At 55.6% G+C, this 27,691-nt stretch overlaps 10 protein-coding genes across 10 annotated transcripts; 3 read left to right on the top strand and 7 right to left on the bottom strand.

Moving 5' to 3' along the window:
- Nucleotides 1-548: 548 nt before the first annotated feature.
- Nucleotides 549-2,561, bottom strand: IE81DRAFT_347296 (hypothetical protein; the record flags this gene model as incomplete). The annotated part of the gene is made up of 2 exons (XM_025516132.1): nt 549-1,892; nt 1,998-2,561. 2 exons carry the CDS (start codon nt 2,559-2,561, stop codon nt 549-551), a joined length of 1,908 nt encoding a protein of 635 aa, XP_025369710.1.
- A 477-nt stretch (nt 2,562-3,038) lies between these two features.
- IE81DRAFT_313390 (S-adenosyl-L-methionine-dependent methyltransferase) lies at nt 3,039-6,785 on the top strand. Its single transcript, XM_025512487.1, has 5 exons — nt 3,039-3,504; nt 3,595-3,916; nt 4,004-4,479; nt 4,551-6,218; nt 6,298-6,785. The coding sequence occupies exons 1-5, from the start codon at nt 3,320-3,322 to the stop codon at nt 6,647-6,649; spliced, it is 3,003 nt and encodes a 1,000-aa protein (XP_025369709.1). The 5' UTR covers nt 3,039-3,319; the 3' UTR covers nt 6,650-6,785.
- An 8-nt stretch (nt 6,786-6,793) lies between these two features.
- On the bottom strand, nt 6,794-7,536 carry IE81DRAFT_120787 (hypothetical protein). Its single transcript, XM_025510175.1, has 2 exons — nt 6,884-7,536; nt 6,794-6,808 (listed from the first exon to the last, which is right to left on the bottom strand). The coding sequence occupies exon 1, from the start codon at nt 7,303-7,305 to the stop codon at nt 6,910-6,912; it is 396 nt and encodes a 131-aa protein (XP_025369708.1). The 5' UTR covers nt 7,306-7,536; the 3' UTR covers nt 6,794-6,808; nt 6,884-6,909.
- Nucleotides 7,537-7,783: 247 nt separating this feature from the next.
- Nucleotides 7,784-10,171, bottom strand: IE81DRAFT_341292 (hypothetical protein; the record flags this gene model as incomplete). Its single annotated transcript, XM_025515644.1, has 2 exons — nt 7,784-9,444; nt 9,533-10,171. 2 exons carry the CDS (start codon nt 10,169-10,171, stop codon nt 7,834-7,836), a joined length of 2,250 nt encoding a protein of 749 aa, XP_025369707.1. The 3' UTR covers nt 7,784-7,833.
- Nucleotides 10,172-11,975: 1,804 nt separating this feature from the next.
- IE81DRAFT_313388 (hypothetical protein) lies at nt 11,976-14,277 on the bottom strand (the record flags this gene model as incomplete). The annotated part of the gene is made up of 2 exons (XM_025512486.1): nt 12,188-14,277; nt 11,976-12,118 (listed from the first exon to the last, which is right to left on the bottom strand). Exons 1-2 carry the CDS (start codon nt 13,959-13,961, stop codon nt 11,976-11,978), a joined length of 1,917 nt encoding a protein of 638 aa, XP_025369706.1. The 5' UTR covers nt 13,962-14,277.
- Nucleotides 14,048-14,396, bottom strand: IE81DRAFT_120757 (hypothetical protein). Its single transcript, XM_025510174.1, has one exon. The coding sequence runs from the start codon at nt 14,335-14,337 to the stop codon at nt 14,134-14,136; it is 204 nt and encodes a 67-aa protein (XP_025369705.1). The 5' UTR covers nt 14,338-14,396; the 3' UTR covers nt 14,048-14,133.
- Nucleotides 14,397-15,521: 1,125 nt separating this feature from the next.
- On the bottom strand, nt 15,522-17,279 carry IE81DRAFT_289980 (MFS general substrate transporter; the record flags this gene model as incomplete). The annotated part of the gene is made up of 2 exons (XM_025511836.1): nt 15,522-16,774; nt 16,850-17,279. 2 exons carry the CDS (start codon nt 17,277-17,279, stop codon nt 15,522-15,524), a joined length of 1,683 nt encoding a protein of 560 aa, XP_025369704.1.
- Nucleotides 17,280-19,532: 2,253 nt separating this feature from the next.
- IE81DRAFT_347290 (protein prenylyltransferase) lies at nt 19,533-21,641 on the top strand (the record flags this gene model as incomplete). Its single annotated transcript, XM_025516131.1, has 5 exons — nt 19,533-19,615; nt 19,687-19,796; nt 19,865-20,552; nt 20,619-20,969; nt 21,044-21,641. The coding sequence occupies 5 exons, from the start codon at nt 19,533-19,535 to the stop codon at nt 21,639-21,641; spliced, it is 1,830 nt and encodes a 609-aa protein (XP_025369703.1).
- A 206-nt stretch (nt 21,642-21,847) lies between these two features.
- On the bottom strand, nt 21,848-23,974 carry IE81DRAFT_323302 (Adenylosuccinate synthetase). The gene is made up of 6 exons (XM_025513898.1): nt 23,628-23,974; nt 23,384-23,533; nt 23,199-23,294; nt 22,833-23,125; nt 22,476-22,754; nt 21,848-22,350 (listed from the first exon to the last, which is right to left on the bottom strand). The coding sequence occupies exons 1-6, from the start codon at nt 23,713-23,715 to the stop codon at nt 21,928-21,930; spliced, it is 1,329 nt and encodes a 442-aa protein (XP_025369702.1). The 5' UTR covers nt 23,716-23,974; the 3' UTR covers nt 21,848-21,927.
- Nucleotides 23,975-24,398: 424 nt separating this feature from the next.
- On the top strand, nt 24,399-27,652 carry IE81DRAFT_323301 (hypothetical protein). Its single transcript, XM_025513897.1, has 4 exons — nt 24,399-25,215; nt 25,290-26,758; nt 26,832-27,113; nt 27,199-27,652. Exons 1-4 carry the CDS (start codon nt 24,576-24,578, stop codon nt 27,583-27,585), a joined length of 2,778 nt encoding a protein of 925 aa, XP_025369701.1. The 5' UTR covers nt 24,399-24,575; the 3' UTR covers nt 27,586-27,652.
- The last annotated feature ends 39 nt before the right edge of the window (nt 27,653-27,691 follow it).

The raw sequence follows: 27,691 nt of genomic DNA, 5'->3' as shown, positions 1-27,691 counted from the left end.
CCCCCCCTCTCCCCTCGGACAACTGCTCTCAAGAACTTGCGAGTGAATTCCTGTACTTCAACGCCACAAACCCCTTCACCGCATGTTGCCCCTTCCGTCTGCTTCGAGAATGTTGGACGTTCTTAGAGAAGGGTCGCCCCGCCAGTCTTTGAAGCGCCTCGATATATGTACTTTTCTTGCTTGCAGATGGACTGCTCGGACCATTGGCTTAGCTACTTTGTTCATCATTCTGCTGTACTAAAACTTCGCGCGTCGCATGGTTCGAGCTTGTGTAATAGAAGATCGTGTGTTCCACTCTCGGCATCACCTCGTCATCTTCAGCGTGACCTGTCCACTCGCTTCATCACAATACGAGCGCAAGCACCAAACAGCCGTGGTTGCGATCCCAACATTTTTCCTCGTAGCTACGCAGTGCCATTCAATCGGAGAGTCCATGCGGAATCGCACACATACGAGGGATGCAGTGCGGCATTGATCAAGCGCATACGTTGGGCCAAAGGGCAGAACGTACAGAATGCAATTTTTCCCTGCCATCATCGTTTCGACCCTCACCATCCGAAGATGGCGTCGCCCAATTTGGACATGACGCCATTCTGATTGTGAGTCGGAGCTGATTGCGCAGAGGGCTGGTTAGGTCTACCCGCAAAGTCCTGCGCAGAGCTTCTAGAGACCGTCGAGTTCGGATTCGAAGCACCTCCAAAGAGGGATGCAGTAGCGAACCTAAAAGGGCTGCTGGTGTTCGAAACGGATCCGGCCTGGCCTGCACCAGCAGAATGATTGGCGGATGGTGCAGAGGAGGCCGGTTTCTTTGCGAATGCGCTACCAGGCTCTCCGATGATGGAGATGGGTCTTCCGAACGCTGGCGTAGCGCCCCTAGAAGAACCTCCAGCTCCCGTTCCCGTACCTGTCAATCCCGCACTCGCTTGCTGTGCAGATCCTGCTGCTTGAGAATGACTGGCCGCGGCGCTCGTGGAGCTCGATGGCGGACCTGAAAGTGAAGCTCCTGTGGAAGTGCCAACGACTTCTAGTCCGTACAGCACCACCTGCCTGTGAAGCTCTTCGGAAGCTAGTCTGACCCCTACGTAACCCCCTCCAGATGCAGAAGGTACCGCTTCTCCATTCCGACGCAGAGCTCTCGTGGCGACCCAAGCTTCAGCATACTCCAAACGAATAGCTCCGCTGTTCTCTTCCAAAGAAATGTCGACCACCTCTCCGAAAGATTTGTAATGCTCCGCCACGGCATTCCTTTGCGCCGGGTTGAAGCCGTAGATGAGAATGGTGCGCAGAGATGCGTCGTTGGATGCGTCGTTCGTTTTCGAGGGTGGTAGTGATAAAGCGGAGCGGTGTGTCGCCTGATTCTTCAGAGATGATCCCGCCACCTCTCTTATCTCGGAAGCTGCATCCTCTCCAAAAGCCCCTCCTCGAGCATACAGAGCCGTCTCGTCCGCCAGATATTCGTTCGGCGGCGGGTCGTCCAGCTCTGAACTGGCCGGTCCCACGCTGGAGGTGAAATCGTTGACGCTCCTTCCAAAAGCACCGCTTCTACTTCGCCTGAGCGAGCCTTTCAGAGACTTGTTGGAAGCGTTGAAGGAAGAAGAAGGGACCCTCTTGTTTCCTCTCAGACCTCCTGGTCCGAAGATCGAGGGTTCCAAATCGCCCTCCCTGACCGCCCCTCCCTGACCGTACCTGTCAGGCGAGATGGAGCTTCCAAAGCGTCCGTGGGCATGATCTGTCGATGCGTCGCCTGGCACGCTCCTGAAGAAGGAGGATGAGAATTGGACAGATGGAGAGTCGGCGGAGTCGCCAGCAATACCTGCTGTGGAATTTCGCGCTGGAGTGCCGGTCAAGTAATTGGGCTCGGAGCTGGGCTCTCGAGCGTGCGCGTTGAAGGGCTTTTAGAGACGCGTGCAAAGTCCGTCAGCTTTCATCTTGTCTCGCCGCGTCCAGATAGGGTGCACAGAGTCTGCACAGGATAATGTGCCTAGCAAGAAACGTACCTTTTGACCTTTGAGCTTGGCGAGGTATCCGGGCATATAGCGAGCTTCCACCTCTCTTTGAGGGGGAGACCTTCCGGAATTCATCGAGTGCGCTTGTGCGCCTTGCTGAAACGCCTGCGCATTCGTGCCCTGTCCAGCCGCTGCTCCGCCGAACAAGTTTTGGCTGCTGGCATTTGCACCACTGCTGCCAAACAGCGATGTAGTTTGAGGAGCAGATTGATTGAATTGAATTTGTCCCCATTGAGATTGAGGTTGAGATTGCGCTTGTGTCTGACCCGACGTTTGACCACCGAACAGATTGTTGCTGGATTGAGATGGCTGTTGCTGAGATCCGAATGAGAAGCCCGAAGTAGCTCCTGCGCCTTGAGTATGTTGGCTTTGGTTCTGCCCAAACGGACCTCCCGAGGACTGCTGCTGCTGCTGCTGAGGAGGCGCAGCACTAAAAGAAAAGCCACTGCCATTTCCCGTGTTGGATTGTCCCTGACGCTGACCGCTCAGATCATTGACTGACAAGTTGCCTGGCGTCGCAGGCGCCTTGTTCTGCGCCTGGGCGAAGGAGAACATTGTGAGCGCGCGACAACGGGGGCAGTTGCAGAGGACGATTGGGCGACAAGTGTGCGCTTCTTGGTATGTCGACCAGAATCGCTCTCACTCGTGACAGTGGTCGGTGTAGGTGGGCCAGGGGAAGCGCGGTCGAGATGGAGTGAGTGAAGCCCTCGCGGGAAGTCGGCGTGCGCCCTTCATTTCGCTCATCGATCGAGATCCAACACCTGATGCGTGCTAGCTGCACCACTCGTGACTGTGACTGATGCGCTCCTTCGCTGCTGCGTGCGCGTTTTGCGAGGCCACAACATCCCACCTGCACCTGCACCTGCACGCCCGCCGTCATTCCTCCGCTCACTCATGTTCGTGATTTGCGTGAGGAAGGAACGCGCAAAATGTCATCACGTGATCGCCAAAACCAGGCAACAAATTTGAAAGTTTGAGTCAACAGTCTTCTGTGAGTCAAACGTCAAACGTCTTGAGTTTTGAGTGCAAAGGCGCGAGGCAGCTCAGACCGCGACTCTTGACTTCTTCGCTCCCGGCCACAAGAAAGTCGTGGGTAGGCATTACACAACACCAGCTGAATCAGCAGGGGCAGCCTTGGCGCTCGCGATTCTGCATCGACGTTTTGTGACTGTCCTAATCAAGACTCTACTCACCGCAGGCTCTCAACTAAGCCAAACCGTTTGCATTCAGGTTGACGCGTCGACGTAGGAGCTCGTCTCCAAGCTTGAGCGCAAGCTTATCTCACGCACTCGGACTGACGTTTCAGGACGACGATGGCTAAGACTAGAGGGCATGTTGGGGCTGGCGGAGGAAGGGGCCGAGGAGGTGGCGGTAGAGGCAGGGGAGGGTATGGAGGGGGACGGGGACGCAGAGATGATAATGCCGGCACGAGCCATGGAGGCCGCGGTGGTAAGGACAGGAATCAATCTGGACCCATCAAGATGAAGAACACCAATTTGTGAGCTCAACATCGTTATGGCCCCGACGAGCTTGCAGACGCTGACTCTGACGATGTCGCGAATGCCACGTCCCGCCCATCCGCATACAGCGAGGCGTACTACCTCGACCAAGGCATTCTGCCACCTTCCGAATGGCCAGCTTTCCTCCAAACCCTCCGCTCCCCGCTGCCCACCACCTTTCGCATCACGATGGGCAAAGCAACGACATCGGTCATCTCCCATCAGATGCAGAATGAATTCTTGCCCTTTTTGCAAGGCATCGAGTGGGAAGGGGAACCTGTTCAGGCTCCCAGACGATTGGATTGGTACCCGGATGGACTGGCCTGGCAAATCGACGTCAAGAAGAACGTGCTCAGGAAGAATGACCAGTTCAAGAAGCTTCAGGGATTCTTGGTTCACGAGACTGCTGTGGTAAGTCGGGATATGAACAGAATGGCACTGCCTCAAGCCTCCATGCTGACCTCAATGCCGAGTGCGCGTTCTTCATCCTCTACAAAGGGGTCCATCTCACGTCAAGAAGCAGTTTCGATGGTGCCTCCGCTGTTTCTGGATGTGCAACCTCATCACGTAGTACTGGACATGTGCGCAGCTCCGGGAAGCAAGACGGCTCAGATCATCGAAGCTCTGCACAGTCCTACAAACACTGGAAGCACAGAGTACAACTCCTTTCCACCAGGTATCATCGTAGCCAACGATAGCGATATCAAGAGAGCTTACATGCTGGTGCATCAGAGCTCCAGATTGCCCTCTGCCAACCTCCTCGTCACGAATCACGACGCTTCTCTGTTACCCTTCGTCGAAGTCCCGTGGAGGTCCAAGCATGCGGATACGAGCGGCTCTGCTGGCAACATTACTAAGATGCTCAAGTTTGACAGGGTTCTGGCGGATGTGCCTTGCTCGGGCGATGGTACGCTGCGCAAAAACATTGGCATATGGAAGGATTGGCAACCCAACAATGCGATGGGTCTTCATGCGTGAGTGCCGAGCGTAGGTGGAACGATCCGACTCTGGCTGACGATGCCGGAGCTTTTCACTTTGCCCCTAGTCTTCAATTGCGCATTCTTTTACGAGGTCTTCAAGGTCTGCGTCCTGGTGGACGTCTTGTCTACTCGACTTGCAGCATGAACCCCGTGGAAAATGAAGCGGTTGTATCGGCAGCATTGAGAGAGTACGGGGCTGATCCCTTCAGTGGCAAACCAGGTCGCCTGCACATCGTCGACACTTCTGGCTATCTCCCTAATCTCAAGCGCACAAAAGGCTTGACTACGTGGCGCGTGTGTCCTGGGTTGGGCAAGCATCTTCGCCAGAAGGCTACGCCGAACGTCGAGCCGGAGGACGACAAAGGCACGGTTGAGACAGCTACTGCTTCTGAAAGTCAGGACCAGGCAACAGAAGGGCAGGAGCAAGCAATGCAAGTCGACCAGGCCGCAGATGGAGTGATTCCGGCGTCCGACGTCGAGCAGCAGCCTAACGCGGCTCAAGCCGAGCCCAAAGCGGAGGATCAGCAAGGCTGGCCAGACTTTGGAAGTAAAAAGTACCGAAAGACCTTGCCAGACGTTAGCTGGGTCGGCTCGTATGCAGAATTGCACCATTCCGACCCGTCTCTTGCGGCCCGAACACCCTACACGCTCTGGCCTTGTGGAGTGGAGAAGGATCTGGGCTTGGAAAAGTGCATGAGGTTCTATCCTCACTATCAGAACACCGGCGGATTTTTCGTCGCTGTCTTGGAAATGGCACACACTGGCACTGATCAAGATGAGGAAGTGGCATTGGGAATGAAGCGCGCTATGGATGTGCTTGATGCTGAAGCTCCAGTGCCTGTACCGAGCGCCAGCGCTACCGATGCTCAGGAGTACAACGAAGCTGGACGAAGCGCCGAAGCTGCAGGAAGCACAAGCGGTGCAAGCAAGCGAAGCGCTTCGCCAATCGCTGAACAGCCTGACGCGAAGAAGGCCAGATCGAGTGCGACTGACGTTCAGGAGACGCAAGAAGACATCGACAACGCTCCGCCCGCTGATCCCAATGCGCATATCAAACCGGACAATCACGCCGCTGCTCGTGCCAATAAAGGCAAGAAGCACGACCACGATTCGGGATTCGGCAAGCCTGGAGGCACACCTTTCAAGGAAGACCCCTACACCTACGTACATCCAGACCATCCTCAAATCGCTGCTATTTTCAGCCAATTTGGTTTCAGCGACGCACTCTCGCCCAGAAACTTTCTTGTCCGCAACACTGCAGGCGAGCCGCTCAGATCAATGTACACTACCAGCACCAGCGTCCGAGCTGTCATCAATGGAGGCGGTCCAGGTAGAGATGGCTTTAACTTTCTTAACCCTCTCAAGCTGCGCGTTCTCAGCACGGGAATCAAAACGATCGGCCGGCAAGAGGCTGGCAAAGACCCGAATTTGGTCTGCAAGTGGAGAGTCCTGAACGACGGGGCGTCGGTGCTCAGACCATTTTCAGCCCCGGAAAAGGTGGCTCATGGGCAGGCATCCGAACTGGCCTTCATGCTGGCAAACCATTACCCTACCATCACTTCTTTGCCCGACAGCCCATTCTTCCAAGATCTCAAGCAGAGAAAGCTGGGAAGCTTCTTTGCGGACTTTGCGCCGAGCGAACACGAGGGAGGAAAGATCGAGACTGTGCTTTCCTACCCCATCTGGCGTGCACCTGCTAGTGTCAACTTGATGTTGGACAAGCAAGAAAGAAGGTGAGTCAACAAGTTGTTGCATGCCGCACGTGCTGCCTCGCCACGACTGACGCGAAGCATGCCCTCTTCTTGGCTTTAGCGCCCTATCGCATCGCATTTTCGGTCGTGATCTGAGCAGCGCGTCTGGGGATCGTCATTTTCACCCGGACAAGGCAGTAAAGGCGAGAGAGAAAGCAAAAGAGGCTAGAAGAGCTGCCTTTAGGGACATGAACGACGTAGATGCGTTGGCGAATGCGAGACCCGCAGATCAGGACGCTGCTGGCGATGAAGCTGCCGAGAGCGCTTCCCTCCCTACAAACGGAGAGCATGCCGATAATACCGACGGTGCGGCACAAACCACCGAAGCTGATGAGGAGCAAGAGCATCAAGCTGCGATGGAAGCTACAGCGCTCGAAGTCGAAGAAGAGGGCCAGCGATTGCCCGTCGAATGAAATAATCGACCCGCCATTTTGGGCCCGATCACCTTCTCCATCTCCTCAGCGTCAAGCTGACGCTTCGGCCTTGCCATTCTCGTGGTGTACTCCAAGTCCCTAGACCGCCAAGTCAGACCGAAGATAATTATATGATCTTAATCGCCAGTCGTCCCAAGTCTTAGACTGATTAGCGAGTGCGTTTCCGGACGATGCGTTGTAGTTTTACGACGACCTCGTTTGCCGACGACTTACTTTATCTGTGTCCGCACCCGAGGCTCTCAACGCTCTTCAGTACCAGCAGGGTCTCTTTGCAGCTCCAAAAGTTTCTCGCCTTGATGGTCCACATCCTCGTGGTAAAAGGAGGGCAAATGTTTCACCTTTTCCTTTTTCTCCTTTTCATCCGACGCCTTTGCTTGCTCTTTGCTCGTTGGCGGAGGTAGCAAAGTTTCGCGTCCTCCGCTAGTGTCGAACGTATCCGGTTCTGTGATTTGCCACTGTTGCGCTTCTAGAGAAGGTCTTTGTCGGACGAAGGAGGAGACGGGAAGAGATCCGTCAAAGGGTAGCTTGAAACGCGGCAGTGCGGCTTGTGTGCAACAGCCCCTGCTCTCCACCTTTGTGAGCTGCGCGCTGCTGGCCAGAAGGCACAAGACTGTCAAGACGAAGTTTGTTGACATGGGAACCTCTTATGCTTTGCAGTATGCGCAGTGACTGGTTGGAGACGAGGCAGGGCCGCCTGGATGACGTGATCTGGTGAAAGGAAAGCAAAAAGAATAGACGACTGAGCAGCGTGTGACACGTACATTCGTCTGGCGCCGTGCGACCGCGAAGAAGGAGTCACAGTGAGGAATGATTAGATCGAGGTACCGTCTTGCAGACACGAGACACTTGAGACGCCACAATTGCATCCATTCGCGTTTCGGAGATGACGGGCCGCATGAGGAGGCGAGGGATGAAGGCGCTCGAGCGCGCCTCATGTACGGCCGCGAACATGACACAAACATTTACAGCATTGATTGACCCCCTTCTGCCACGTTCCGCGCTCGTGAAAATCCTTATGAAGAAATGGACATACTGTCAGCTCGAGGTCGGACATCGATCACGAGAGAGGTCGATCCTCTGTCCAAAAGCATGAAGCAAGTATGCATTCGTGTTCGCGAAATCATGATCACGGCAATTCGACAGTGCGCGTGCAAGGCCCATCGTCAAACGCCTCTTGCTACGTGGCAAAGCAAGGCGCTACTGTCGCGTGGAGGTGGAAGAGGAATGTGGATAGCGGTAGGTGGTAGAAGGGGTGATTCCGGTCTGCTTGGGCTTGATGTAGTCGAGTCTGTACTCGCACCAAGAAACTCTTCCAATTCGCACTGTTTGGCCGGTGGAGCTGGGGGCGTGTAAGAGGGGGGCGGAGGTCTGGAGGGAAGAGCACGCGGTTGGTCCTTGATGTAGGGCAATGAAAAGGATCGGATTGCGCGAGGACCGCGCAGGTCGTTGGACAGGCAACGAGCAGGCACACGAAGCGCCGACTTTGCGGTCAAAGGGGCCTTGGATGAGGCTGCTAGGACGTCGGCTTGCAAGCCTTTACGCGACACCCCTCGGTGGGGTATGACAGGAAGCTCGGATCTTACCGGCAACACGCCGCCGAGCCGCGGCGAGCCTGACGGAGAAGAGCTGGGCGAGTCCTCGAAGACTGGGGATCGGGCCGATTCGTGCGAATCCATTCTCAAGAAAGAAGGAGGCTGTGGCAACGCTTTGTCGATAGCACTTGGATGGCTGACATGATCAATGGTAGAGCTGACCGAAGGCACCGGCGGGTCAGAAGAGAGATGCAGAGGGCTACTGAGCGCTTCTTCGCTTCTACTGAAGGGATGTGTTGATGCCTGACGCAACGTATGCGCACTTGACGGAGTTGAGCCCGAGCGAGTGGTCTTGCTACTCCGTGTATGATGACAATTGCGCAACGCATTGGGCAGCAGTAGCTCATGACGTTGGTTCGGTGAGCTGGAAGCCGATGAGCGTGCACTTAGAGGTGCGGCAGGTCTGGCCGGTCTGGCCGGCATCGGAGCCCCGCCCGGTATGGGGGGCGCTTTGCGAGGACGAAGAGCAAACAGAGAATGATCATGATTGTCTCTTTGCAAGCAGTTGAACCAGGGCGACGTGGCAAATAAGGGAGCACTGTTTGGTAAGCACTCCCACGGATCCTTTCGGCACTCTGATGAGGATGATAATATTGGCTTCGGCGGTAAGGGGCCAACTGTGCCGTTGCTGCTGATGCTGCGCTGCATGACTGCCGGATTAGCACGCACAAGAGCATGAGGGCCGTCGAAAGCTATTTGAGCATCCTCGTTAGCGAAAGGGCTCCGTTCTGTGGCAGAAGCTGACGCACTTGACCGCGAATCGCGCGAGGTCACAAAGTCGCTCGACTTCATTGCCCATTCTACAGAGTCATCGAATGTGGAGCCGTGAAGACTCAAGGATGAGCCTCTGGGAGTGAGGTCCGACGTCGTTGTAAGAGACCCTGAAGAAGTTGAATTCGAGTCGCTGCTCGTGGCAGATGCGAAACCATGTTTGCCGCTTGTGAACGACTTTGGCGAGGGCACCAATGAAAATTCGGATGATGGCCCGTGATCGAGGAGCAGCAAATGTGATGGCGGCTTCCGCCTTGTGCTGTTCGATCTTGCCAGAGAGGATTTTCCGTAGTCCGACGGGCTTTCGTGGAGAGACAGCGAATTTGACGGAGGTTTCGACCGATGTACGCGGCCGCCGATAAGAGAGGGCAGGGAGGTTTTCTTCTTGATGGCGCGTATCATTGATGGCGACTGTGGTGTGAGCAGCAAATCAGGGCGTATTTAGTCAACAGATTGGCAAGAGCTCCTTGCTTGACGTCTTTGGTATGAGCGCGCTTACCTTGTGATCTTCCTCATCAGACGAGTCATCGCTGAAGTGGCTGAAAGTATCACCCCGAGACGTGCAAGGACTTTGCCCGCGCTTTTCGCTAAGGAGAGTCTTGTGCAGATTTGCCGAAGGGCTAGGCGGACAAGTCCTGGTTGAAGGTTTGGCGAAGTCGACGGGCCGGCTAGGCGGACAAAAGCGTTCTTGCGACCGCTTTTTGTGCAACGCCTTGCGTGTGGAGGAGATCGGAGACGAGGGCACGGATGCAGACGGTCGGTCTGGGCGAGACCGAGTGGCGGAGCTCGGTGGAACGAAGGGCGTATGCTTGGCGGTACTGTCCGTCGTGGTAGAGTAGTCGTCGTACTGATCTTTGATCAGAACGGTTGCTTCTCGAAAGTATCGCGGATCGGCCCTGTCGACTGCGCGGCTTTTTGTCTCGGCCTGAGATATGAGGGCAGAGTCGAGCGAGTCCAGGAGCTCTTCGCGCTCATCTGGAGGCGTGACAACAGTCATGAGCTTGCCAGTTTTTTCTCGGAGAGCTGCTTCTACAGCTGCGAGATCAACAAGCTGCACTGAAGAGCTCATCCCAGGCGCCATTCGTGGGAGGGTGGAGCTGCCGTTCCACGAACGTGACACCTGCATAGCCGACGTCATGGTTGAAATGCTTGGGGAAGTGAATCAGCCTTGTGTTGTCAGTTCCGTGGAGGAACGGGAAAAGATGGTGGACGTTCAGAAGGCACTTGACAGACTGTCATGGAGGAAAGGCAGACCTGCTTGTGCGCCTTTTGTAGCTGCAAAGTTTGTCAGATATCGCCGCGCTGTCTGACACATTGTGTTCCTGTACCGCTAGCTACTTGTTGTGCCGCTGTACCTGCACATACACCACAACCCTCGCCAAGGAGAAAGATAGGAACACACTTTGTCAGTGCAGGTCTTTGAAGCCCCGTGGGCTCTCCCGCCGCCGCTCATTTCACTCTGAATAGGGCCCAAGCGCTGACGCGGAAGCTTCGCGAGAGGTCCAATCTTCGTCTCATTTCCAGGTTCAAGTCTTAGCCCGACGAACGAGCCGCTGAAGGGTCGAGGGCTGTGAAGAGGGCAGGAGAGGCACGGGTCTCGATGAAGCAAGTTTTGTCGTATCTAGACCCTGGACCTGTCTTGATCCGTCTCGCAGCTCATCTCGTCTCGCTACACGTAGAGCGTCAGCGTATTCAGTTTGCCGTTCCTGAGCTTGGAGTCATTTACAGCTCACAAGCCATGGAGGCGGAAGCGTCTTGTATGCCGTTCTACCGCGAGTGGCGAGAGCTCCCATGACGTCAAATTCGAACGATCAACGCTTGCGAAGCATCCAAAGGCCGAAGAGGTCCTGCTCGCGCATACATGCCCCCCCCCGTCGAGCTTGGGCCTCCTTGTTTTCTGCAGGTCAGAAGGAGTAGGATAAACCCAAGAGGCAGCGCGATGGAGCACTCAAGTGTTGCGCCGAGTCCTCATGCTTCCTCGCTTGCCGAAGCCCACTTATCGAGCTTCTTTCTGATTGCCTGTCTTCTTTGTTGCGCTGTGCGCGACGAGCAGACAGTCAGACCATGCTATTGCTGTGACAATCGGGTCCCTAGCGCGACGGTCGGCCAACGCATCGATGGCACCTTGCGCGCATCTGCGCTGCATGGATGTTCGCAAGTCGCGTTTCCAAAGACTTGCGACTTGCGATGTCGCCCCACCTTCCATCGCCTCTGCTGCCTGCGAGCCATGCCACGCCACTCAGACCGCAGAATGGCGCTCAACAAGCTTCACGTCCATAAGTCGTGAGTGCACACGAGTTGATGAAGCGGAGCAAGCCGCTGGGCGCATGCGCAAGAGGCAGCCTCTTCCCTTTGCTCATTGGCTCACTCACGCACAGACCGGGCCGAATGGGAATCTACCGCATTTGTAATTCACTATTGCAAAGCAAGCCTGAATATGGTGTTGCAGCGTGTCGAAGCAAGACCAGCGAATCGAAGGACCGATGGACGTACCGAAGAAACAAGAGGCCCGAAGCATATCGTCGCATATCCGAGCGCGCCAGGCGCATGGGGTGCATACGATCTCGCTCCAGGAAACATTTGTGTACAACGGCCAGATGAGAGGTTTCGAAATCGGAAAGAGCTCGGAGGGGGAATTCGATCGAAAAGAGAAGAAGCCGAAAACAACACTGACCATTCGGGAAAAGGGATGCCAAAGAATCTCGCTGCCTTCGTCAAGGCAGCTCGGTGTTCGTGTAGAGAGTGTACGTGCGAGCACCAACGGCGCTTTCGGTGATCTGCGAATGGAAGAGACAAGAGTGAGGGAAGGAAAGGACGAAAGTGGACGGAAATGTGGTTGAAGAATGACTTTGGGGTGACAAAGGCGGGAGCGAAGGACGTGCATACTCGTGGCAATCGTAAACAGGACGCGTGTACAGGCGGACGGCAAGGCGGGCATCAGCTCAACGACCAGAGTTGAAGTGCTCCATCTGGTTGTAGCCGACCACATCATCCTCGTTGAGCGATGAGCCTGCAGTGTTGACGCTGCCTTGCACGCGGTGACCAAGGCCAGGAGCTCCCGGGGCGTCAATATAGATGCTGCTGCCTCGGCGTCCTGCCGCAGGAACAGGCTCCTGCGGTGTGGCATCGGGAGTGTACAGTGTCCTCATGCCACCGTTGCTCGGTGCAGCTCCTGGTGCGGCACGAAGAGCGGCGTATTGACGTAGCGCGTCGTCTGGCGAAGTCAAGTTGCGAGCGGGCGCCATGCCAGTCTGCGCCGAGGTGGAGGGAGCACCTCGACGAGCAGGGTGGTCGGGCGAGATGGCGTGCGCGCCTGCAGTGCCGTAGTGGGAGTGGTCGATATACTCGTCCTGACGACCTTGCTCAGCGGGAGCGTAAGCACTCTCGCCGCCCTCGGACAGTCCCGAAACAGGACGGCCAAACATGTCATGACCGTCGCTGCCTTCGCGTCCGGTGACCATGGAGAGAGCAGGGTACTTGAGCACAGAGTTGCGGAAGTCGTTGTCAGCCTCATCGTCGGCAGGTGTCAGTGCTCGCTGGTTGCGGCTGTTGCCGCCAAGAGCGCGCTGGGCATCCAGGCTGGCACGCATGGTGTCAACGTCGCCGTTGCCGATAGGTGTAGGTCCTTGGTTTTGGGTTGGGCTCATGTAGGTGAGGTCGTGGCTATCGTCGACCTCCTCGGTTGGCTCATCGGCGTTGAAGCGAGATTCACGGTTGCCCTCCTGCCATCTATTGTCGAGCTTGGGCATGGCAGGCGCATCGGGGTCGTAGTAGCTGCGAACGCGGGACATCGAAGAGCTTTGCTTGTGACCGCGAACGGCGCTGTGACCCTCAGACGATGGACCGTAAGAGACACGAGAAACGCGGTCACCAGCGGTGTCGGCGGCGAAAGAGATGCGAGATTGCCTGTTCATACTGTCGCGGCCCTCTGTTGGAGGGCGACGGAAGCCACCGTAAGCCTCGGACATTTCAGGTTCATCGTCGACCATGCCGTCATACGCTCCAGCACCACGGCCGGCCATGTTGTTCGAGAACGAGTCACCGCCCATGCTTGGTCGCGCAAACGTGCTTTGCGGGCGCATGAATGAGGCCGGTCGCGAGCCAGGCGTAGGTCCGTGAGCACCATCGCCACCAGAGTTCCAGTCGAGCGAGATACGAGACATGCGCTTGTCCATGTGGTCGGCCCAATCGGCGGTCTTGTTGTTACGATTGATGTGCAGTTTACGTATCCAAACACCAAGCGCACACAGGACGACGATGATTGGGCAGACAATGGCGGCAGTCTTACCGCTAGCAGTCAAGGAACCACCAGAGTAGAAGACGCTGACGACGCTGTCAATCTTGGAGTCGGAGCCTCCAAGAACGGCGTCATCAGGAGGAGCAGAACCGTCCAGAGGAGCAGCGTAGGTTGCATGCCAGATAGGGCCTGAAGGGTTTGAAGAGTCCCATGGCTCATTGCCGCTCTTGACAATGTTGAGCTGAAGGTCCACGTTCGACGTAGCGTTCCACCACTTGGGCGCCAGCTTGATGTCGTAGGAGCCACGGTTGGCAGGAATGCCAACGTATGCGTGGATGGGAAGTGAGGCGCTTTGAGAGCCAGGGGCATACACGTAGACGTCGATCTTGTCAATGCTCTTGTCCAAGCAAGAGTTATCCCACGATATTGTTGTCTTGTTGGCGGATGGGACCGTAGCGTCTGCCGCTGGAGCGAGATACAGTCCACCGGCAGCGCAGTTGGCAGCATCGCGAGATTCGAGCACTCGCTTGGCTAGCTTCATGTTCGCCAGCTCGTGGTGGTGCCGACGGTGGTTGAGCTGGTGAGAGGCGAGGGCATGGCCGAGACGCAAATGTTGAGTGTCGGCCTTGCGGATCGGCTCGCGCTCCAGGAGGAGCCCAGCATCGGGATGAGAAGCTGCGTCGGATGACATTTCGTCTCGAGAAGTTCAAAATGTAGATGAACGACGGTGAGGGTGAGGATGAAGCTTTCTAGCAGAGCTGATGTTTGCTGCTCAGAGCGAAAGAATGGCGCGCGCTTGGTCGATAGTTGTGCGCTGGTTGAGCGAAGTTGCGGTGCGATTTTTTGAACGCGAAGCGAGAGATTCAAAGTGAGGGAGAGGGGATCAAGGCTGTACACAGTACGTAGCCGATGAGAATGTGACAAGACTGGAGAGCTGATTGGGACCGAGAAGCTGGGGGCGGGAGAGATGGAGGCCGAGTGAACGGAGTGAGGGAGAGGCAATCGCACGCATAGACAAGGGGCGGGTGATGCGATGGGCGGCGAGACGCGGGCGTTGCTTTCTGCATGGGCGTTCTCAGTGGGCATTCCACGCTCACGCTTGGCGCGGCGTTCGCCCCATCTCGCGCGTCCATTGAGTGGTTCAGTACGGACAGCAACAGCGCGAGGCGCGCATGAAGGACAAAGAGCGCAGCGAGCCTGCAGGTATGCAGCTAATGCGACGCACTTGACCGCTGCATGCATGGTGAGTGCTCGTAGCTGGAGCAGCTAGGCAGTCAGCAGGCGGCCGCGAGTGGCCGGCACGCGGGCCAGGTGGCTGCTTGCCTCATCAGCAGATATGACTGTTCTGTCGCCGGACGATCGAGCAAGACTGCTCCTGTCGAGTGAAACCTGCCTGCTGCAGCAGCATTCGTACGCCGGCAGGCGAAGGAGCCGCGCGGTTGAGAGCGACGAGGAATTTGAGATGCCTGCCGCGCCTGCCAGACCGCCCGCAAGCGTTCATTCACTTCATTGCGAAGAGGGGCTTCCTGCCGCCTTGCTCAACAGCATGATTAACGATGCTGCATGCTGATGCACGACTCTTCGGAGGCCTATACATACACTGTTGACTATCACGACGCTAATTGAAGCTGACGCGCGCACTTCTATAGCTGCACGCTGCCCGCGCGCCGAGCGCGGTCTGGCAGCTGTAGAAATTCATCGCAATTAAAGGCATGCAGGTTTGGCACTCGTTAGGTGGCTACTACACCGTTATAACCAGTCGGGCGCCTCTGTACAGCAGTTATTCGTGATCGAGTAGTCGTGAGTGGTGAGTGGTGCCGCTCTGCATGTGTACATGCGGATGACGAGGCACGCACGAGGGCCATGCAAAGTGGACGCGGAGACCCGAGGGGTCGTCGACCATACTCACGACTGTATATGTGCCCAGCAGCTAGGACCGCTGCCTTTCATCGAGAATATTTCTTTTGACAGCTTTTCCTCACCTTCTCACAGCCAGGCCTTTTCTCAGTCGATGGCCAGTTCGCTACCATTTTCCGCCGTTGCGGCTTCATGAGCCCCCATGTTTCATCCTGGATCAGCTACAGTCACTCGAGTCGAGTCCTACCTCGAAAACTTGGGCAGGAAATAGAAAGCATATCAAGTGTCATTCACAATTCTCTGAAAGACACGCAGCTCCTGATTTTGTGAAGACAGATGATAACAAAGCTGGGCCAGGATTTACTCCGTGTCCCCTCACGCAGCACCGCGCTTTTCAGATCGTGTAGCGATCTGTTGTGCGCAAAGGACAAAGCGCGAGGTCAGACAAGTCGCAACTTCGTTTCGCATGCGCTTTCCGGAACTTACAGTACGGACTGTCCTCTCCGCGTCTGCTAGCGTCGAGCCTCTTGAGCCACCCTTTTCTCTCTGCAGCTTCTTCCGCAGAGAGAGCAGCGAGTGACTCGGGCGTCTTCTCAAGCTGGTCTGTTCCTTTCTCTAGCGCTTCCTCGGCTCGATCCCTCATGCGGTTCCTCTGCCACAGCATCACGGTAGTCGCGGTAGAGATGGCCGTAGCAGCAAAGAGCAATCCAGCGCTAATAAACATGCCCTTGGCGTAGTAGGGGCCTTGCTTGGCTGGGAAAAGCCTTGTGCCCAAGAAGGGCCCAGCTTGACCTATGACTCCAAAGATGACTAACCCTGCACCTCTGCGCGATTCGCCGGGTGTATTGTTGAGCAGGAACATGTAGAGCATGGGAATCTGCGTGAAGAGAGCAATGACGACGAGATAGACCGCACCGTATCGAGTGTGATCGTCCTTGGAGAGAGCCAGGACGAGGTAGCCTGCTGCTCCAGCCAGCGTAGCGGGTATGATAAACGGACCACAAACGCGCAGCTTCATGGCCGTGTAGACGTAAAGCAAAGAGAAGACCCAAGCAGCCAGGTACGGTGGGGCTGAGAAGCCTTGCGCTCGGATGCTGGTGTAGCCCATACCATTCAAGATGGTGGGCAGGTAGACGGGCACGCTGCTGTACGAGACGTTGGTGATGAAAATCAGAATAGAGTTGGTGTAGCTCAGAGGATCCTTGAAAGCTGCGGCCAGATTCTTGGTGTCGAGCTTCTGACCAATGCCGGAGCGAAGACCTGTAATTTTGCTCGTCATCAACGATTTCGTCGCTCCATCTTGCTGTGATGTGGCAGCGGTCTCCTCCACCTCTTCTGCTGCCGTCCGATCTGTCAGATCACGAAAGAGCCGAGCCTCTGCGATCAGACGCTCTCGCGGAGTCAAGAAAGAGCTGGTGGCGATCGAGTCCGGCATGAGCCACAGGAGCACGAACGCGAGAACCACGGTAGGAATGCCCTCGATGATGAACAGCAGGCGCCAATTCTCGACAGACGTCTTGGCTTGCTGAATGCCGTAAGCTATGGATCCCCCAATGCAGGATGCCAGTGCTCCACCAGTAATGAACCACGCGAAACGAATGCCGATTTCCTGCTTGGGATAAAAGAAGCTGTAATAAAGAGCAACACCTGCAAGAAGACGATGAGACGTCAGCCAAGGTCAAGGCGCCAGAAAAGAGAAAGAGACGCATTCGGCTTACGCACCTGTACCGTACCCGGCTTCGCTCACTCCTAGGAAGAAGCGCGCAGCCATGAGTCCACTCCACCCAGTGGCTGTAGCTTGCAGAGTGGATGCCACTCCCCATACAATGACGCAAAAGAAGATCCACCTGGACGGTCTGAAGATCTTGTATGCCAGCACTTGGAACTGGAATAAGCAGTAAGAGATGTAGAAGATGGTAAGAAGCCACTGAAAATCGGGATCGGAAATGCCCAAGTTTTCATTCATCCCTGCCGTCTTTGCGTTGCCAATGTTGGATCGGTCTAGAGCTGCGAGCATGTAGGTGACAAATAAGAGAGGCACAAGGCGGATGTCCAACTTTCGTAGCACACTACGATCCTCTTCATTTGTCCACCATTGGTGATCAGCTCGAGCCAGCTCCTTGTTGTGTTCGATATTCCTCGTGCCGCGCATCACCCCTTCGAGCTCCTCTCCATCATGCTGATGCGTCTTGAGATCCGTCAAGCCGTCCTGATCCGGCGAGGGAGGCGCAGAGCCCGGCTTGACGGCCAAATGTGGCTGCAACTCAGCCATCGTGTAGAAGCGCAAGAGGCTATGCGCGCAGGCAAGGTGGATGTTACACGACGACGCGTGGGTGTGATCTATCCAACAACTTGCTCGGGAAGTTTTCTTGCGCGAATCACAACAGAGGTAAAGTCGATGCTGCACGCGGAGGACTCTATGTCTATTGGCCAGACGGTGGAGACCTGTTTGGATGGGATCGTGGGGATGAAGAGCGAGAGCGGCAAGCAGCACGTCACGAGGGAGACGTAAGAAATGCACACTACAACTACGCCGTGTTGTATGGGCGCAGGACTCCAGCAAGCCGATTCACACGAGGAGTCACAGTGTCAGCAGTCAGAGTGTGATATCGTGTGCGTGGTGATACGTGTGGGGTAAAGCGTCCCTGATGAATGCAATCGCGAGTGATCGTTGTCTTCCCTTCGTCAGACAGGCAAATATGCTACCCCAAAACTCACACTGATGACCGACGAGGCTATATCTCACGACTGGTGATGACTCTCTGACTCGGACTAAACTGAATGATCTTCTGCCCGAGCCAGCTAGCGCGGTTCTCTGGTGCACCTCGCTTGCGGAAACGCCGGCAGCGGCGGCATCAATTAGAGCGCATATGTGCCTGCGGCCCTTTCTTGCTCTGGGCGTGCGAGCCGCTTCATTCGCGTCGCAATTCGCCTTCTGATTGACCAAGAGTATCCGCGGTCAGTCTATCTGCCTTCGCTCTGACTCACTCTCATCAGAGAATGTTGCGCTTTATCAGTGAGCTCTGGCAACTTTCGTTCCAATCGCCTTGTCAGCGGCAGCCAATCGCTGAGCTGCCTGCTGTGCATGGGCGACCGAGTGAACAAATCGCCGTTCGTGAAGCTTGCCGTGCCTTCTCGCACACATGTGGAGGAAGGCGCGAGAAGGAGAGTCCACAACGCAGCAAGACTGGAAATGGTCCCTTAAGCTTTCGAGGTCTGGGGCGCATTGCCACGGGTATATAAGGCTCACACGAGCTCTACAACATACACCGAGGCAGGAAGGGCCTTGAATTTGCTTTGAGGACATTTGTACTCTGACATGCAGCAGCAAAGCACGCACGCACGCCACGCACGCACGCGCACGCACGGTGCCTGACTCGCTTTGCTCAATGCGTTCACCTTCGACGTGGGCTTGCTCTTTCCCCGTGGAGACCAGCGCGCACATATACTCTTGACTCACAACGGTATATATATAGGCGGCGTCCTAAAACCACGCGATCACAGTGATGGGTGCGATGTGGGGAAGCGGTCGCGTAGCGGACAAAGCAAGACCTGCTGTTTGCTCGCCCTTAGCACGTCCGCGGCAATCTTTAGGTTTTGACGCCCAGCTATATATATCGTCATGAGTAGTCTTCGAGTGTGGAGAAGGGCATAGCCTCGATTCAAGATTCACAACAATTGTGAATTTGAATGTAACTGTTCAGCTGCATGGATGCTGTGTTTGGGGTCGTTGGGCTGGCACGATGCACAGACTCGTGACTCGCTCGGTCGCCTACATGGCATGAGCCTATGCCAGTCAGCACATTTTCAAGGCACGAATGCTGCATAACAATCACGAATGCTGAGTGATAGAGGTGCCCTTGACAAACAGCATCACGACTCGATTCACAAAACAAATTCAGGAATCAAAGTGCTGCTGGGTAGGTCGGCCAGCTGCCCTTCACTGGATCGTCATTCAAGCCTGGACTCGTGAAAATGATGAATTCAACAATCGATCGTTTTACATTCATGATTCAAGATTCAAATTCACAGTCGCCATGGTGACTCGATCCTCACGACTTCGAGCGCCGATCACAAAGCCACGTGACTTGCTCTTGCAGATTGATCTCGAAACTTGGTATGCTCGTCGGCCTTCTTCTGGAAGCGCCTCCACGCTGATAGAAGACGCGCGACTGGGACGGCTCGCGTGCAGCTGTGCAGACCGAGACGCTTGCAGCGAATTTCTGGTGCTCGAGACGGCACACCGACATCGATATCCACCTCGCACCAGCATCGATAATAGATTTGGGATGCGCATTCCATCGCTCCACAATCAAAGGCATAACAAGGGCGTCACGTCGAGGATCAGCTTACTCTACCCTCTCGAGACACACTGCTCAAGCACACGTGCCTGCACAGAACAAAGATGGCGGACGAAGATGTAGTGATGACGGATGCGCCCAATGTCAGCGGCACAAACACCTCTGGTCCTTCTCGACACGCAGGAACGTAAGTACCGTCGAGGCAAGCTGCCACTCCTCTCGGCAATCGAGCTTACACTATGATCTTTCATGCCATAGGGTGAGCGAAGCCGCGAAGGCCGATGCTGCCACTGCTAAAGACAAGGGCAACGATGCTTTCAGAGCAGGCCAACACGACGAGGCGATCAGGCTTTACACACAAGCCATCGGTGAGTACACACGCTCTTTGCGGTCTTGTAGCTCTTGCTCACACTTCGAAATCGCTGTCCGCTCGCAGAGTCGAATCCTCAGGAACCTTCGTATTACACCAATCGAGCAGCAGCGTACATGAGCAAAAAGCAATTCAAGCTCGCCTTGTCAGATTGTCAGCAGGCTGCCGCTTTGCAATCTTCATCACCACAGGCCAAGACGCTCATTAGGCTAGCTAGGTGCCACTTCTCGCTCGGCGAGCTGGACGCAGCCGACACTGTTCTCTCTCAGATCACGGACGCGGGTGGCATAGATCCAGGTCTGGATGCTGCCAAATCGCTTCAGCAACAGGTCCGATCGACTAGATCTCATCTCGAGACATTCAGAAAGAGTTTAGAATCAAAGGATTGGAGTCATGCGCAGATGGCCCTCTCACAAGCTGAAAGGGCAGTCTCGGAAGTGCCCGTGGCATGGCGATTGCTCCGAGCAGAGCTCTTGCTCAGGAAGGGCGACATGGATGGAGCGAATGGATCAGTCTCGGATGTGTTGAGGCTAGACTCTAATCAGCCAGACGCTCTTTTCATGCGCGCGCGGATCCTTTGTGCGCGTGGCACAGAGATGGACAAGGCTGTCAAGACTTGTCAAGCTGCTTTGAGGTCTGATCCGGAGCATGCTGGCGCTCGAGCGCTCCTCAAACGATGCAGGAAACTCGAAGCTGTCAAGAATGAGGCCAACGAAGCGTTCAAGAAGGGCAGCTTGCAAGAAGCGATCAAATTGTGAGTGCGATTGCCGTGCCGCCTACATGCGACTTGACCTTACTTCTAACCAAGCACTTCCACCAGATACACTGACGCGTTGCAAGCTGCTGATGAAGCCATCTCTGCCGAAGGAGAAGTGGCGGGCTTCAAGGCGCTCCTCTACTCGAACAGAGCGACAGCGAACTACAAATTGGAAAAGTACAGAGAAGCGATTGCGGATTGCGATGGCGCGCTCAACTTGAACCCAGGCTACTCCAAGGCCCTTCGCACGCGCGCACGCTCAAAGTTGAAGAACGAGAACTACGAGGAAGCCGTGCGAGACTTTAAAGCGGCAGTAGAAGAAAGTCAGGCTTCGGGCAACGCCACGGAGCTCAACGGCTTGAAGCAAGAGCTCAGGTCTGCTGAAGCCGATTTGAAGAGGAGCAAAAAGAAGGAGTGAGTACGATTTGACAGCTCGAGGTGCAAGGCGTTCTATCGCTGACCCGCCTTTTCGTCGCCCTCGCGCGCAGCTACTACAAGATTCTCGGCGTGCCCAAAGACGCGAGCTCAGCAGACATTAAGAAGGCCTATCGCAAAGAGTCGCTCAAACATCACCCAGACAAGGGCGGAGACGAGGAAAAGTTCAAGCTGACAAACGAAGCTTTCAGTGTCTTGTCGGATGATCAGAAGAGGAGACGGCACGATATGGGAGCAGACGATCCTGACAGCGATTCACCTTTTGGCGGCGGAGGTGGAGGCGGGTTCCCTGCTGGAGGGTTCCACTTTGCCAATGGAGGCGGAGGCGCAGGAGGGCCTGACATCAACTTGGCCGACCTGTTCGGTGCGTTTGGTGGCGGCGGGGGAGGAATGGGAGGAATGGGAGGAATGGGAGGAATGGGAGGAGGAGGAGGAGGAGGAGGAATGGGAGGCTTCCCTGCAGGCGGGATGGGCGGCATGGGAGGAGGAGGTTTCCCACCTGGATTTGGAGGTGCTGGGATGGGCGGCTCTTCATTTGCTGGAGCTGGAGGTCCATTCGGTGGAACAGGCCCCAGTGGAGGAACAAGAAGACAACAATCGCGATCCAACGCGCAAAATCCCCCTGGTGGTTTCCAGTTCAACTTTGGGTGAACTTGCGCGCGATCTTTTCGTCCATCGGACCGGACCTCCCGTTTCTTTCTCCTCCCGCCCTCCGACCTCCTTCAGACACGTCCTTGTCAAAATCGCAGATAGAGCGTTCCAAATGTCACGTTCAATACATGATCTTGATGGCACGTCTTGGCGAGATTACGTCTGTGCATCCAAATGAGGTGGTGCGTTATGATCGCAATGAGAGATGTTTCGAAATAACTTGCATTGCATTGCGGCTCAATCGCCGCCACTTTCTTCCATGACCTCACAATCTCACTGCCGAAGCTCAGCGGACAATCATGCTTTCCCTTCCAGCTCCCACCCCGATCCATTTGATGTGGACTCCCAAAAATTGCTCGATGCGCAGCACGTAAGCTTTGCACTTCTCGGGCAACTGTTCAAAGCTTGTAGCCTTTGTGATGTCCTCCTTCCAACCAGGCACCGTCTCGTACACCACCTCCACCTCTGCCAAGCTTTCCAGATCGGCGGGAAAGGATTGAAGATCTTTGCCGTGCAGTCTATAAGACGTGGCAATCTTTAGCTCCTCCAGACCGTCCAAAATGTCTAGCTTGGTCAGGTTGAGAGAAGTGTAGCCGTTTACGAGGCACGAGTAGCGCAGCACTACTAGGTCTAGCCATCCGCATCGTCTTCTTCTGCCCGTCGTGACGCCGTACTCTGCACCCACCTCTTGGAGGTGTACACCGATGTCCTGCGACAGCATCAAGGTAGCACTTGTCAGCGAGACCGGTCGTTCTTCATTGAGAGAGGTAGAAGGGGGCGGGAGGGAATCGCAACACGAAGAATTTAGGGCCCCTATCGTGAATAGAAACTCACATTCAGCTGCTCAGTGGGAAAAGGTCCTCCTCCAACCCTCGTAGTGTACGCTTTGGCAACCCCAATGACCTCGCCAATGGACTGAGGAGGAATGCCCAATCCCGTGCAAACACCTCCAATGGAAGTGGAGCTGCTGGTAACGAACGGATAGGTGCCAAAGTCCAGATCGAGCATCAGAGCGTTTGCACCCTCCACCAAGATGCGCCTCTTGTCCGAAATTGCTTGGTGGATGAAAGTGACTCCGTCGACGATGTGGGGCTTGAGACGCTCAGCAAAGGCCTGTCCAATACGAGGGTGTAGCGTTTCAGCTTCAAGGACAAGTCAAGCGGCACGCCAAGCACATGATCACATGCTCACTTTGTAGCGCGCAATCTCTCCCTCTGTATCGTACTCGAAATGACCATAGCGCTTGATGCGACCCTCGACCAGCTTGCGGAACTTCGCAGCAAATTGCTCTGGGTCATACAAGTGATGAACGCGCAGACCGGATCTGGAAGCCTTGGAAGAGTAGGCGGGTCCAATTCCCTTCTTTGTCGTTCCGATGCTGCTTCCTCCTAGCTCGATTTCCTTCAGACCATCCACCACTTGGTGAAAGTCAAAGACCAGGTGCGCGCGATCCGACACGAACAGACGTCCGTCACAGTTCAGACCTAATGCATCCCGCCCAGAAGGGGAGAGCGTCAATGGGGGTGTTCAGCGGGAAGCTCGTATGGACGCACTCACCCTTCTTCTCGAGCGCGTCCAGCTCTGCAAAGAATGATGGTACGTGGACCACCACACCCGAGCCGATGAAGCCTACGCACTTTGGGTTGACCAAGCCTGGGCGCATGCAACGGGGTCGAATCAATTCACACAAGCAGCCTTCGTGGCAAGGCGCGATGAAGACGGAGTGCAGCGCTCATACTCACCACTTGGGAGCAGATGAAAGTCGAACTTTGTGCGGACAGGCTTGTCGTCTGGGCCAGGCATATTGACCACGATGGTGTGTCCAGCATTATTACCTCCAGCGCACCTCGCGCAGACGTCCATCTCTGCCGATAGGATATCCGATAGCTTGCCTGTTGCAGCGCAGCAAGCAAAATCATCAAAGCAGCAGGTTCAGTCGCTGAAGAGACCTAGACCTCATCATGCTTCGGCTAGCATACGACTCACCTTTACCCTCGTCACCCCATTGCGAACCAAGCAGAACAGTCACGTCTGCTCCGTTCCTGGAGGTGGAAGGTTTGGGCAAGGAAGCCATCTTGAGCTAGAGCAAGATTGCCTAGAGAGCCACTCTTTCTTTCTGCAGGTATGGCTATGGCAATGGAGCGAACGGATCAAGGGGTGATGGTGAATATGCACCGGTTCGTGGATTCCAAGCCCAGCACACGATCTCTTTCAATCAGAATCGTGAATCGCGCTTACGGCTACGCGCACCTCTGCGGTCGCGCGGCGCGCGGTCTGATGCACCACGAATGACGAAGGCGAATTGTATACCGATTCATGCTGCTGGTGCGTGGTGCCGGGCACAGCAATCACGAGAGGATCGCTCTCACCACCTGGCCCAGTCCGTGAGCCTCTTTTTGGATAGAATGACTCATGTGCGCCTGGCGGTCTCATCCCCTCAATCCTGACTCGGACACGTTGGACCAGCTTATGTGCGCATGGCGCTCCAACGACCGCAAATTCAGACGCAAGCTCTCATTTACAAAGCGCTGCTGGTCTTCTTGGCAGCCACACCTGTGCAGGAAGGTTGCGGAACTCACGATTGACTCGTCCAGATCGTGACTCGGCTACGCACGATGATAGCTGCCCTTGCGGTTTGAGGATCCTGTCACGTGACATGTCTTCAAACGTAATTTCGTCGAAATCAAGAATTTTGATTTGATTTTTGATTCGTGATTTTGGATTCGATGCACCTCAGACGTCCCTTTTGCTGCGTACATTCTTGACCAAGCCTGATTTGAACTCCTGAGTGATCAAGATTCTTGATAGGCTCACGAGGAGCTTCTGATTCATCTCGACAAGGCGTCATTCACACTCAAGACTGGTGACTGATAGCAGCTATTCCTTCCGCGCTTGCAAAGCTGCGATTGGCTGCCCAATCCGCTGCACTGCGACATGGTCCTTGGACGTACTACTCAGCTTCCCGCCGCGTTGAGGGAAGAGCTAGGCCTCCCAGCTTCCTCAAAGAGGCGCGGCAGAGGAGGTTCTCTCTCTAGAGGAGACCGCAGCAGGACTTTTGAGGGGCATCAGAGAGCTACACAAAGCGCGGAAAGGTCGGACGGGCGACACAAGAAGCAGGAGGGTCTCAAAGTCGTCAGCAGACAAACTCGGCGCGAAAAAGGTCAAGGTGGACCGAGGCAAGGGGGTGTAGACCAGTCAGATTCGAAAAGCAAAGCACCAGAGAAGGTATCTCCTGATGCTCGAAAGCGACCACGGCGTTGGAGCGAGGAAGCAGCGAGGGTCGGCATCTCCACTCAGCAGAAAGGCGTCTCACCAGATAGGTCAACTGCCCTCGAACGACTTATGAGGAAGGGCGATGCTGCGTCAAGAGGTGGCAAAGGATTCTCGGGAGAGGCGGGAGATCCGCATCGAGGCAAAAGACGCAAAATGACCCAGCAAGAGCGTGATGAGGAGGATGAGATCGCTTGGCTGGAAGCGCACCTGGATGGCGGAAGAAAGAAGAAAGCAACTTCTAAGGGGAGCACAAAGAGAGACGACGAGGAGAGCATCGGCGGAGGGGATGACGGCCTCGATGGTAAGTCCCGACGCTATCCGCTGTAAATGAAGAAGGTGCGAAGCTTATGTGCGCGATGTCCTGGTACTGGCCAGACTTGCTTGGGGAGCTCGATCGATTCTACCCTGGCATGTATGCGGATGGCTCGGATGGCGGCGAAGGGGACACGGAAGACGAGATCAACAGCCACAACGAGCTGGACCTCACCGCCGAGAGCGGCGACGAGGATTATGATGATGACGGGGAGGCCGCGTTTGAGGGATTCGGTGAGGCTGCACCCTCAGGCACCGACTCGAGCGCTTCTGCCTCGTCGACGCCGCCGCCACCACCACCTACTTTGCCTCCCACAGGCAAGTACCTGCCACCCGCGGCCCGTGCAGCGGCAGCTGCTGCGGCTAGCAGCTCCTCAGAGACGGATCAAAGGCTGCGAAGACAGGCAAATGGGCTGCTGAACAGACTCGCAGAAGGCAACCTAGCGGGCATCGTTGGGGACATTGAAGGCTTGTATCGCTCGCATCCTCGAGCTTCTGTCAACAACACCCTGAGCGACCTCATCATCGCCAATGTCAGTAGCCCCTCAGATCTGATAGACACCTTCCTAATTCTTCAAGCTGCTCTAGTCGTCGCACTTCATCGCATCATCGGCGTCGAATTCGCAGCCCAAGTTCTCCAAGCAGCAGTCGATCGACTTTTGCAAGCAAGGAAGGAGGCGCTTGAAAGGGAGTGTCAAGGCGAGCTTCCGAGCAAGGAGGCGGCAAACATAGTCGGCTTGCTGGCTGGAATGTACAATCTCGGATCGTTGGCTCACCCGCTCATGTACGACTTTATGCGTCTCTTTCTGAGCGACGCAGAAGCTGTGGGAGAGCGCAGACTCGGCGAAGCGGATGTGGAATTGCTGCTGAGACTCGTCAAGTCATGCGGCGCAGCGCTCAGGCACGACGATCCGACGGCGCTCAGAGCCATCGTGCATCTTGCACAGGAGAAAGCTGCTGCGATGGGTGCGCGCGCAGTCGTGAGTGGCAGGCAGGATGGTTCGGCGGGCCAAAGTGAGACGATTAGCACTGCGCGCGTTCGCTTCATGTTGGAGGCGCTGTCGGACTTGAAGAATAATCGCACCAAAGCTGCTGCGGCGCTGGAGTCCTCGCCAGCGGGGCAGTCGCTCAACAGGCTGCGCAAATTCATCTCTAGCTTATCAAAGACTCGAACGCTGCGTTCCCATGATGCCCTCAGAATCGGCCTGCAAGACCTCAAGGATGCAGAGAGTCGCGGCAAATGGTGGCTTGTGGGAGCAGCTTGGGCGGGTCAGGAAGGCAATGCATCTGCCGAGGGCGTGACTGCCAGCAGACGACTGAGGGAAGATGCGCCGAACAAGGACTCGCAAGAATCCAAATTGCTGCTACTGGCTAGAGCGCAGGGGATGAACACGGAAGCTAGACGAAACATCTTTGTCACCATCATGAGCGGCGAGGATTACGCCGATGCCTCCAACCGTCTGCTTAGTCTGAAGCTCGTCGAGGCTCAACGCCGGGAGATCATCAGGGTCTTGTTGCATTGCATTGGCGCGGTGAGTCACAAGCATAGCACATTTCAAGGGCCGAAAGCTGATTCTGCCATCCTTTCGATCGGCAACTCTGCAGGAGCCACATTACAACCCGTACTATGTCCTCATAGGTGTACAGCTCGCTGCCGACTCCCCGGGTACACGAGTCACCATGCAGTACTGCTTGTGGGACTTCCTACGAAGTCTGGGTGAGAAGCACGTAGGTGGCAAGACCATCGTGGATGGCGCTGCTTCCGACTCTGAGGACGAGGATGGCGATGTCTCGTCCAATGCGATGCCCGCAAGGAAGATGGCTCATCTGGCGCGCGCGTATGGATGGTGGATTGCAAAGGGAGCTCTTACCCTCAATGTGCTCAAGGTGAGCTTGCCACGGCTTCTTACGCGCCATGTGCAACGTGCAGCCCTCTCACGCTTGACCGTTTCATCGCATTCGCCCTACGCAGACGGTCGGCTTTGCGACTCTCAAACCTCGCGGAGCGCGATTCCTTCAGCTTTTGCTCGCACACGTCCTGCTCTCCACCCAAGTCCCGTCGCCTTTACAAACGCTGCGCATCAAGTCCGCTCCATCTTTATCTTTGAGCAAGACGAAATCTTTGGGCGCGGGTGATCAACAGGCACTGGAGGAGGTCTTGGTGTCTGGGACTGTGGGCAATCAAGATCTAAGCAAGGGTCTGCTTTACTTTATCGATGCGCACGTCGCGAAGAAGAACGAGATCGCGCAGCTGGTTGGACGGGGCGAGGAGGTGGAGGGGACACGCACAAGACTTCTTTGGGCTGCTGCCACGGCCAAAGAAGTGTTGAGCGTTGGCGCGACAATCAGACCCTTCTGATGTGCCGTACACGATGTCATTCAGAAAGGAGGAGATCCAAAAAATGAAGTTTGATTGCATTCGGACTCGCGACTTTTGGGAGCCTGATGGCGACTTTGGGAGCAGA

The sequence above is a fragment of the Ceraceosorus guamensis genome, assembly GCF_003144195.1.
Source record: "Ceraceosorus guamensis strain MCA 4658 unplaced genomic scaffold IE81scaffold_28, whole genome shotgun sequence".
Taxonomy (NCBI): domain Eukaryota; kingdom Fungi; phylum Basidiomycota; class Exobasidiomycetes; order Ceraceosorales; family Ceraceosoraceae; genus Ceraceosorus; species Ceraceosorus guamensis.
This window is presented reverse-complemented; position numbering and strand designations above follow the sequence as displayed.

Coding starts and splice junctions, on each gene's coding strand:
- IE81DRAFT_313390 (XM_025512487.1), top strand. CDS start 3,320: ATGGCTAAGACTAGAGGGCATGTTGGGGCTGGCGGAGGAAGGGGCCGA. Junction 4,480..4,550: donor AATGCGATGGGTCTTCATGC/GTGAGTGCCGAG, acceptor CTTTGCCCCTAG/TCTTCAATTGCGCATTCTTT. Junction 6,219..6,297: donor TTGGACAAGCAAGAAAGAAG/GTGAGTCAACAA, acceptor TCTTGGCTTTAG/CGCCCTATCGCATCGCATTT.
- IE81DRAFT_120787 (XM_025510175.1), bottom strand. CDS start 7,305: ATGTCAACAAACTTCGTCTTGACAGTCTTGTGCCTTCTGGCCAGCAGC.
- IE81DRAFT_120757 (XM_025510174.1), bottom strand. CDS start 14,337: ATGCAGAAAGCAACGCCCGCGTCTCGCCGCCCATCGCATCACCCGCCC.
- IE81DRAFT_323302 (XM_025513898.1), bottom strand. CDS start 23,715: ATGGCTTCCTTGCCCAAACCTTCCACCTCCAGGAACGGAGCAGACGTG. Junction 23,534..23,627: donor ATGGGGTGACGAGGGTAAAG/GTGAGTCGTATG, acceptor GCGCTGCAACAG/GCAAGCTATCGGATATCCTA. Junction 23,295..23,383: donor CTTTCATCTGCTCCCAAGTG/GTGAGTATGAGC, acceptor GCATGCGCCCAG/GCTTGGTCAACCCAAAGTGC.
- IE81DRAFT_323301 (XM_025513897.1), top strand. CDS start 24,576: ATGGTCCTTGGACGTACTACTCAGCTTCCCGCCGCGTTGAGGGAAGAG. Junction 25,216..25,289: donor AGGGGATGACGGCCTCGATG/GTAAGTCCCGAC, acceptor GGTACTGGCCAG/ACTTGCTTGGGGAGCTCGAT. Junction 27,114..27,198: donor TTACCCTCAATGTGCTCAAG/GTGAGCTTGCCA, acceptor CGCCCTACGCAG/ACGGTCGGCTTTGCGACTCT.